We start from the raw sequence: 10,575 nt of genomic DNA, 5'->3' as shown, positions 1-10,575 counted from the left end.
GTTTCAATCCCTCTTCTTTGCTTTTTTTTTTTTTTGCTATTTCTTGGGCTGCTCCTGCGGCATATGGAGGTTCCCAGCCTAGGGGTCGAATCGGAGCTGTAGCCCCTGGCCTACGCCAGAGCCACAGCAACGCAGGATCCGAGCCTCGTCTGCAACCTACACCACAGCTCACGGCCGCAACGCCGGATCGTTAACCCACTGAGCAAGGGCAGGGATTAAACCCGCAACCTCGTGGTTCCTAGTCGGATTCGTTAACCACTGTGCTACAACGGGAACTCCTCTTCTTTGCTTTTTATCAATTATATGTATTACTTTTCTGTCACATTTATTGTATAACTCCTGCATTAGAATATAAATTCCACGAGAGCAGGAATTTGAAGTGTATATATGTTTAAACTGCTGTATGCCTATGTATGCATGTATATGTGTACGATTAGTGGGTAGTCAATGAATCTTTCATTTTTACTATGGATTATTAATTTTTTTAGTCAAAAACTTTTATATTTTTGAGTGTCTTGTTTAAGAAACACTACCCTTTCCCAAGTTCATAAATACATTCTATATTTTCTTCTAATATTTTTATTTTGCTTTTTACATTGAGGTTATTAACCCAATAATTAATTGATTTTCCTGTATGGTGTGAGGTAGGGCTCAAGTTTTTTTTTTTTTTTTTCTTTTTTCTAACCCCTTTTGGATAACCAGTTGCCCAGCAGCATTTCTACTGCATAATAGTTTTAGGTAGTTTTCTCTCTCATAATGGTTTTATCTCTCTACTTTCTGAAGTCACTTGCTCCCGTGAACTGCTTAGTATTACAAATCTATAATAATGAAGCAAAACAAAGTATCAACCCCACAGTTTTATTTGTAAAGAACAAAGCATGAAAAGTCATATTTAAATGTACTCCAAAACCTGAAAAACCCACATCAGTTTCTCTGATAACGTATGTTAAAGTGCTTGATATCACAATACTCTTTAAATTTTAATTATGTTCAGATGAGAAATTAAAAAATCCAGTTTTGATGCATTCTGTTAACAACACCAAGAAAAACAATATAATTTAAATGCAGAAATGCTCATTTAAAAAAAAAGATACACAGGGTACATTTATACATGGTTCAAGTGTAACACAGAGGACTTTTTCTGTATGTTTAACACCCTCATTTGATTGACAACAGGAACTCTTACTGTACCTCTCTACTGTTACCAAGATCTGTCCGTTGTTTGGAATAGAGCCTGGAGCCACACGCAAAACATTTAGGAAATCTAGTCAAGCATGATTCTCTCCCACTCTACCCAAGGATACCCTGGATTCCTTCAAATGAAGAGAAATTTTTTGGTTGATTTTTTTCTACTCTGGTATTAAATGCTCAATGTGATACATTTTTGGAGCCAATCTTTATTTTGTCCTTGAGAGGAGGATCAGGTCTGCTAAGATCTGAAAGGATAAGGTTCTCCTTGAATTATTCTGATCACACTCCGTTGGCATCCTCTTCAGAAAGCTTGGAAATCATTTTGATTCAAGAGATTTATAAAGTATTTTAATAGGAATAAGAGACCTTGTAGTTTATTGTTTATTTCTGTCTCCTTTTATGTGAAAGGGTAAGGTAACAAATACTTATATAAGAAACACGGACTTCAAATGTAGTGGATGACTTGGGAATAGGATTCACTTAATAAAAGTAGAGATCTCCAGACTCCATTTTCAATCAATGAAGGTGTGTTAATACTGAAATATAAATAGCTAAGGTTCAGATTGTCCTTTCAAATGGTGTAAAGGATAGACCAGGTTCTGTAAATCTGACAGAGAAAATACTCACAGTTCTCAAAATGAAAAATCTACTGAAAAATGATCATTCTTAGCAGAAAGAAGCTGTTTCATTATTAAGAGCTACACTCCCAATGCTGTCAAATAAATATTTCCCTGGGGAATCCGAGGTCCTTGTTTGTTGCCTCATGTTTCAAAATATCTCAGAGGTGTCAATGTTCACTACACATAAACTGTTACAGATAGTCTCTATCCTTTTTTTACCTACATTTACATAATACAACAGTGTTTTATTGCCAAAAAAGGAAATAGGAGCAATTAGAGATTTCCCCTGTCTCATTCTTACAGTGGGACAGAAGTTCATTTAAATAATTTTTTTAAAAGCCATGTGAAAGTAAATACCACAGGGTTACAAAAGGTACAAAAATGTGGGACATATTTAAAATAAATTTTAGAGGGAAAAATCACAAACTTTTGCAAGCTTTAGGTTTCTCCTATCAAATTCTTGCACCTGGTGGGAAAGAGGGTGGGGAAAGTTGGGAGGTCTTACTTTCTTTTCAGTAGCCCATTTTTCTCCAGTCCTTTATGCTACTCCACGTTGAGCCTTAGTCATTCTCAAGGTGCTAATGAGTCCCTGGGCAGAGCACAGTTTAGGGTCTCACACATAATACCAACATGAGTGTAATGCTGCTGTGTCACAAAGGTTGAGATTAGGAGTTTCTGGACATTTGAAAAACACTTAGAAATGTTTCAAGAGGTAATATTTTTGACAATTTAGTGTAAAAGAAATTTCTTCTTAAGCTACGATTATGTGAGAACACTGATTTTGATCTCAGACATTACCTTTAATTTATTTTGAGGAAAAAAAATTTACAAAATTGGCTTTTATGTATTTTGAGGTGTGATGATAAAGGAATTATATTAATTTAAAAAATGAACATAGCTGAATAACTTTCAAAAGTCAGCTCAGAAGGCTATGTACATTTACATGTACTTTTATTCTAAGGACTCTGCTACTGTCCTGCTCAAAATATTTTGATATTGGTTCAGAGCTATATAAGCCACATAAGAATCATCTTACTTCTTTAGAACTGTGACCCCAAACTCTGCTTACATGTCCTTTACATTCATCAACTTGGAACGTAAGGACCTCCTGTTGTCTCCAAATACGATATTTCTTCTGAAAGGCCAACATTTACCATCACTGGCAATATTCAAAAGAAGGAGCTGTAAGTCACTCAGGCAGCTCACAAGGAGGTCCCAGGTGTTTGGAACACTGGCTCTATCACTGGCTTATGTATTAGTATAAGGACTCCCAAGGTGACCACTTTAAAGGGCCTGGCATCTGGAGGATGTGTCTGCTTTGGTGTGATTCTTTTTTTTGAAATTAGTCGTTTCACTACTATAGTCAGAATGATAGTAAGACTTTAGGTATAATGCTTTGGGTGGGTCATTACTTTTTAAAGTAATTTGTTTGTTTGTTTGTTGTCTTTTCTAGGGCTGCACCCGCGGCATATGGAGGTCCCCAGGCTAGGGGTCTAATTAGAGCTGTAGCTGCTGGCCTACACCACAGCAACTTGGGATCCAAGCTGTGTCTTCAACCTACACCACAGCTCACGGCAACACCAGATCTTTAACCCATTGAGCAAGGCCAGGGATCGAACCCACAACCTCATGGTTCCTAGTTGGATTTGTTAATCACTGAGCCGTGATGGGAACGCCTTAGAGTAATGGTTTTATTCATAGACTTCCCAATCAAATTTTGCTCCTAGTTTTCACAACAGGTGTAATTCTCTGTAACTTGAGGACAATTTGTTAAAATGAATATGAATCCTTGTAGATGATTATTACAAATGAATATTCATCCTTATGTCCTACCTGTATAGGTGGATAAATAAAGATCCAAAGGTAGAAAGATTATTAATAAGAATGCGTTGGGGGTCTGTCTCATGCAGCCTGGTGTAAGAAAAAAAAAAAAAAGAATTCTAGACCCTGTGTTGTCACTGACCAGGAGTAGGGGTAATACTTTAATCCCTCAGATCCTTAAGTGTTCCCATCCCGTAAATGAGAAGGCGGGACTACATGAATCAATTCTAGCGTGCCAGTCTAAGTCATCTCTCTGTTTGCCCAGAGTGTGTCAGAAGCATGGCCTTTGGAAAGGGTAACAAGAACAAAACCCTGGACTGGATCATTCTATGATTTCTCATCATTGAAACAAGAAGAGCCTGCTGTGAAACAGGTTCTGGATGTCTCCCATAACAGAATTGCCACATCCCTGGAAGACCCACACCACCAGAGACACACTTTAGCTGCAGGCAAACAAATTTCTGGTCTACCCAGATCACCCAGAACCATCTTAAACCCTTTCGTGGGATTCTAAATGCTCCCTTCAATTCCCCCTTCTCTCCTCAAGTGCTTTCTTAGTCACAGATTAAAAGAGGGTGGGCCTTGGCTGAATACAGTGTTTGATAAAGGGAGGGAGGCACTTGTTTCATTAGTTTCTTTCTCCAGGAAAAAAGAGAAACAACACTGTTGGCTAAAGCCCAGGACCCTCGGATTACACAAGGGTCCTGAGAGGCCATGGCTGGGTTTCTCAGCCACAACTGGGAATAAAATCTAGAGCTCTGCTGAGACAATTTTGCTGCTAACAATGTGCAAATGCCTAATTAGACTTACAGGACCCAACATAAGATGAGGACTTAAGGTAACAAGCTAACATCACACGTATTTATCTTTCTTACAAAATACCAAACTGGAAAGTTACTCACAACGTTTGGTCTTTAAAAACTGTTGCCTCTTGTTTTGCTTCCATTTTGCCAGTCTTGTGCTGAACTGGCTTTGCCCTTCTCTGGGCCAGTTGTTTTACATTACCGTCCCCGCTTACAAAGGAACGTGAAGCTTGCCCTGAAACACCCAGAAAGAGTTCATTCTTTCTCTGCTCTTCGGTTATTTGCATTATCATGGTCAACAAATACTTTCACAAAGACATTCCAAGCCACACAGAGCCCTCCCCCTTCTTAGACATTCTTTCCTTTTCCTGAGGGGGGATGGGCATGTGGGAGGGGGTGGGGGGTGGGGTGGGGGTGGTTGTTTGACTGGAACCTAACAAAGACCGGGTTTGTGGTTATCCTGAAGAGGTAAGGGACCACTCCCGGGTTGAGGTGGCCAAATTAAAAGTACAGAATCAAACCGCTGTTTGCAGTTCTTCCAACTATGAGGCCAACACTCTGAAAATCACGTCTCCCCAAAGTACCTCAAATAACAAGAATAAAAATGCCAAGAATGAAGTTAGTCTAGGCTAATCTTTCCAAAGTGTAAAGAAGTTATAATCCCACAATTTAACACACTTCTCAGGACTTTGTGTGTTCTCTTTCCAGTTCAGCCAAGCTCCTGGGGTCCAGTATTCAAAATATTTGAATTATATCTTCATCTTGTGCTGACGGAAACATTCTTCCAAAAGACTGGAAAAGTGACTCGATTCAAATGTAGGAAATTATTTGAACCTTAAAAGACACAAGTGAGGACTCCTACCCCACACAGTAGGTAAAGTTGTCTACATTCACAATACAAAGGATGGGAACTGGGATGGATGGCCAGGATGTAACAATGCATTCTGTGTGATACCTGGAGGAAAAAAGAGCCCCGCCGGCTTGTACTATATTTACATGTTTACTGGCTTCTTCCTGACTAGCACCACTCCCCACCCTACCCCCCAACTCCCAATACTTTTAAACTACTTATTTTAAATCACAGGAATTTTCAATCTAAGAAAAGTATCTTATTAGAGTAATATAATTTCTTAAAGAAGAGAGCATATTTACACACATCTAACACATGAAAATACTCTATTTTATACTAAATTCCAGGTTCAAATGAACTACAATACAGCATTTAACCTTGTCTGCAGCATGAGGATTGTTCATATTGGGGGATATGGTGTGCTGCCCCCTAGTGGCTCCCTACCTCATCAGACAAGTCCGCATCGGTCCCCACTGCTGGGGAAGGTTCAGGAACAAGGGGTCTGGACTGAGTTTCTAGCTAATTGGGTTACACATCCACTCCTTTGATGAGTGATCCTTCTAAGACTATGGTGAAGTCCTGGATGGTTTGCAAAATGCGGATGAGGGAGTTGACGGTCATGCGGTCTCGCAGGAGGGCGCTCTCCTCATACATTCGGGTGATAGCAGGACACTCGGCTAACAGCGGAATCCACTGTGGGAGCAGGCGATCCCTACAGAGGCAGACAGAAACAAGTCCTGAGCACAGTTGCCCTCGCTGCAGAACAAGGCACGCAGCGCTTTCAGGGGAAGGTATGGGGCTGGATGGGGCAACATCTAGCTAAGCCTCTGAGATCACCAGAGAGGAAACCCAAGTCCAGTAGCTGGGTAATTACTGGTTAAAAAGACACAGTAATGAGACAGCATAAACTAATGGCACACCCATCAGATTTTAAAAGTGGGTCTGCACAAGTTGGCTATGAGGACTTACACACATTAAAGAAATTCCCTATTCTGATAATATCACTTTTAAAAAGGGACAGAATATCATTTTGCATTCTTTTTACAGGGATGTTACTCAGACATCCAGGGCAAGGCAAGCCAATGCTGACTTTTTTGGGAAGAAAGACTCCATTAAGCTGCAGGGACTAGCATTAAAATCAAAAACCAAAAAACTTACACAACATAACAAGGTAAGGAACAAAATCAAAGCAGAAAAACATTAAGAAGATTTTAAAACCAAAAGAGGGGTCGGACTGGTCTAAAATCAGAACAGTAAAGAGATAAAAGGAGATAAGGATCATGTTCAAAAGGAATTTTAAGGAGTTCCTGCCATGGCTCAAAGGTTAATGAATCCAACTGGGAACGATGAGGTTGTGGGTTCGATCCCTGGCCTTGCTCAGTGGGCTAAGGATCCGGTTGCCATGAGCTGTGGTGTGCGTTGCAGACATGAATGTGGTGTAGGCCAGCGGCTGTAGCTCTGATTAGACCTCTAGCCTGGCAACCTCCATATGCCGTGAGTGCGGCCATAGAAAAGACAAAAAAAAAAAAACCCACAAAAAAACAAAAAGGAACTTTAAAAGCACAGCTGCAATTGGGTCCCTTTGGTTAAGAGGAATACAGAACTTAGTTCAGTAAACCAGTTGTTTCTGGACAGAATCTCAATCTTCAGTATTTCCTCTTACACTGGTATTAGTTAGCTGTTACTAAGGAGCTAAGACATCCTCACTGAATACCTCTGCACCTTCATGACAAGGACAGCCACCACTAGGCTATCCTGAAACTTTTTCTGGGGCTCTAGGGGATTAGAAGAAAACAAGTGCTTCAAGAATAACTTTAAAAAATATTAAGGTTTCTGTTTCATTTCCTCCAATTCTGAGAGTTGTTTTAAAATTAATGGATTGGAGTTCCCATTGTGGCTCAGAGGTAACAAACCCAACTAGCAACCATGAGGATGCGGTTTTGATCCCTAGCCTCACTCAGTGGGTTAAAGCTCTGGTGTTGCCGTAAGCTGTGGCATAGGTCGTAGATGCAGCTCCGATTTGATCCCTAGCTTGGGAACTTTCATATGCCACACCTGTGGCCCTAAAAAGCAAAATAAAATAAAATAATAAAATTAATGGATTGTACAGCTCTTATATGTCATTTTTTTTTTAAAAAAGAAAGGGGTAGGAAATTGTCTTGAGGAGACTTTATATAGCTAAAAAATTATTTAGATAGTAAGAATCTCATGTTATTAAATTTAAAGCAACATGGTAGCGTATACACACTATACAAGCTCTTCGTAGTAACTATACATGTGTGTATGTGCTGATGTGTCTAATTATCTACCTGTCTACCTACTACCTATCTACCTACCTCTGGTGCCAGTACTGTGTAATGGTTCAGAGCTGTGGGCTCTGGAATGAGACTGGTGAATCTTGGCTCTGCCTCTGACCTTGGAGAAATCTGTTAACTTATCTGTGCCTCTTCTATTTTCTGTTTTCTCCTCTATGCAATGGGGGTATCAACTGCTACCTCATCTAGTGGTAGTGGTCAAGTGACAGGAAGATTAAATGAGATAATGTATGTGAAGTATTCAGTACAGTACCCACCACATAACAAGCACCTAATAAACCCCAGTCTCAGAAGACCTGGAGTGAAAAAACCCCCTGGGAGAGCTTTGCAAGGCACGTGATTTGGTATACTCCCTTCTAAACTCTTGTTCAACATATGACAAAGATAGGGAAAGTCAAGAGCTGGCTTTATACCGTGTTCCAAGGCAAACTAAAATCTGGAATTTGCCATCCTTCCCAATGTTCCTGGGTGCGGTATTAATAGCATTTACATAGTGGCAGAAGGTTTTGCAGGATGATTTCTGAATGAGGACGTCATCTTCATTGTCTAGAATCTGGTCAGTGGTTTCAAAATAAGCAACTGCTTTCTCTGGGGAAGGAAACCAGAATTGCATCATACTACACATCAATACATCATGTACAAAAAGATAAATCATTTAGTTTATTCCAGAAACACAAATGATGATTTACATTATAGCCATTCCTGAAATCAAAACCATTATCACTGGTTTCACAATAAATTCTAGAGGCCCATGTTTCATGGCAGAACAATATGCTTCTAGAAGTTTATTTTCTAATCTAGAGTGCTTTCCAGAAGGAATTCTTTAGAACATTCTTTAGAACATCTTCAAGAAACAGCAATTGACAGTAAAGAAGAAAACAAACATGGACTTATCTGCTAAGACTGGAGCTTTCTAGTAGTAAACTGCAAAGACTTGGCAGCTACTAAGGTAGTGCTCTCTGTTCTAGCTACAGAATGGCTGGTTAACACTTTGCAACAAAATTCTTAAAATGGAAATGATTCAGTAAATCTGAGGAAGAGTGATGTACAGACACAGTGGAAGCAGAAGCAGTAAGATTCCAGGAGTTCCAAAAGAAAAAAATTCCAGGAGTTCCTATGTGGCCTTGCTTTGTCAACTTTCCTTTCTTTGTCTAAAAACTGGATAAAATCAACTACTTCAGGGAGTTCCCTTCGTGGCTCAGTGGTTAATGAACCCAACTACAATCCATGAGGATGCGGGTGCGATCCCTGGCCTCGCTCAGTGGTTAAGGATCTAGCGTTGCCGTGAGCTGTGGTGTAGGTTGCAGACGCAGCTCGGATCTGGTGTTGCTGGGGCTGTGCCGTAGGCCGGCAGCTGTAGCTCCAACTGGACCCCTAGCCTGGGAACATCCATATGTCACAGGTGTGGCGCTAAAAAGCAAAACAAAAAATCAACTACTTCATCTAGGCTGAATGAAACACAAAATGATTAATCACCCCATCAAAGTACACTGGGAATTGTAGAAGAGCTGCATACCAAAATAAAGAGTACAAAGCTTAGGAAGCTAGAGCAGCACATTCCAATAAAACTTGATGTTGGAAATGTACTATATCTGCAAGGTCCAATTCTATAGCTACTATCAGGGCTGATGTGATTAAGAAAGTGAATGTTAATTTTAATTTAAATTAGGTCAATTTAAATAGCCACATGTGAGGAGTTCCTGTTGTGGCTCAGTGGTAATGAACCCAACTAGTATCCATGAGGATACAGGTTCGATTCCTGGCCTTACTCAGTGGGTTAAGGATCCGTCGTTGCTGTGAGCTGTGGTGTAGGTCACAGATGTGGCTCGGATCCCTCATTGCTGTGGCTGTGGAGCTTCAGCTCCGATTTGACCCCTATGCCACATGTGTGGTCCTAAAAAGCCCCAAAATTAATTAATTAAAACAATAAACAGCCACATGTGGCTAGTGATTACCATATTGGACTGCTAGCGTAATTTTTTTTTTTTTTTGGTTGTACCACAGCATGTGGAAGTTCCTGGGCTAAGGATTGAACCTGTGCCACAGCAGTGACCCAAGCTGCTGCAGTGACAATGCCAGATGCTTATCCTGCTGCACCACGAGGGAACTCCTAGAGTAATCCTTTTATTTTTATTTATTTTTTATATAATGATTTTATTTTTTCATTATAGCTGGTTTACAGTGTTCTGTCAATTTTCTACTCTACAGCATGGTGACCCAGTTACACATACATGTATAGATGGTTTTTTCTCACATTATCATGCTCCATTTTAAGTGACTAGATATAGTTCTCAGTGCTACAGAGCAGGATCTCAAAGTAATCCTTTTAAAACATAAATTATATCATGTTACTCCTTAGCTCCAAGCCTTCCAATGATTTCCCATTCATTCAGAATAAAGACCAAAGTGCTTCCAAAGGCCTAGAAGGTCCTACACAACCTGGCTCTGGCAGTACAAACCCCTTCTCTCTCCCAATACCTGCCACTCTCTCTCCCTCAATCTGCTCCAGTCATATTCACCTCCTTGCTACTCCATAAAAGGCCAAGCCTTTGCTAGGTTACTTCTCTCAGCCTGGAGTACGCTCCTCTCCATATTCTGAGGCTTACTTCCTCACTTTCTTCAAGTCTTTGTTCAAATGTTACAAAGCCTATAATGGCCCCATTTGAAAAAGTACTCCCACTTCACTTCCTTTCCCCTTGCTATATTTTTTTTTTCCAGATCAACGATGACCTTCCAACATATTAGATGAATTACCTATTTGTTATGTTTTTGTATATTGTTTGTCCTTCTGCCTCCAACAGTTCATAAGTTTGTCAACCATAGGAAATATTTTTTTGGCCACATCCATGGCAAGTGGAAGTTCCTGGGCCAGGCATCAAACCTGAGCCACAGCAATAATCAGAGCCATAGCAGTGACAATGCCAAATCCTTAACCACTAGGCCATCAGGGAACTCCAATCATAGGAATGTTTAAG

The 10,575-nt window shown here is 40.2% G+C and overlaps 1 protein-coding gene across 6 annotated transcripts in view; it reads right to left on the bottom strand.

Moving 5' to 3' along the window:
- Window positions 1-5,594: 5,594 nt before the first annotated feature.
- The window catches only part of DENND5B (DENN domain containing 5B), a 221,323-nt gene continuing 216,342 nt past the window's right edge, over window positions 5,595-10,575 (bottom strand). For all 6 annotated transcript variants that reach the window (XM_047787272.1, XM_047787273.1, XM_047787275.1 and 3 more), the window contains 2 exons: window positions 8,014-8,188; window positions 5,595-5,997 (listed from right to left, as the gene is read on the bottom strand). In XM_047787272.1, coding sequence (XP_047643228.1) covers window positions 5,814-5,997; window positions 8,014-8,188 — 359 coding nt within the window. In that variant the 3' untranslated portion in view covers window positions 5,595-5,813. The remainder of the gene's footprint in view (window positions 5,998-8,013; window positions 8,189-10,575) is intronic.

This window comes from Phacochoerus africanus, chromosome 7 (genome assembly GCF_016906955.1).
Source record: "Phacochoerus africanus isolate WHEZ1 chromosome 7, ROS_Pafr_v1, whole genome shotgun sequence".
Lineage (NCBI taxonomy): Eukaryota > Metazoa > Chordata > Mammalia > Artiodactyla > Suidae > Phacochoerus > Phacochoerus africanus.
Note: the sequence above shows the minus strand (reverse complement) of the source record. Positions and strands in the feature narration are given on the sequence as shown.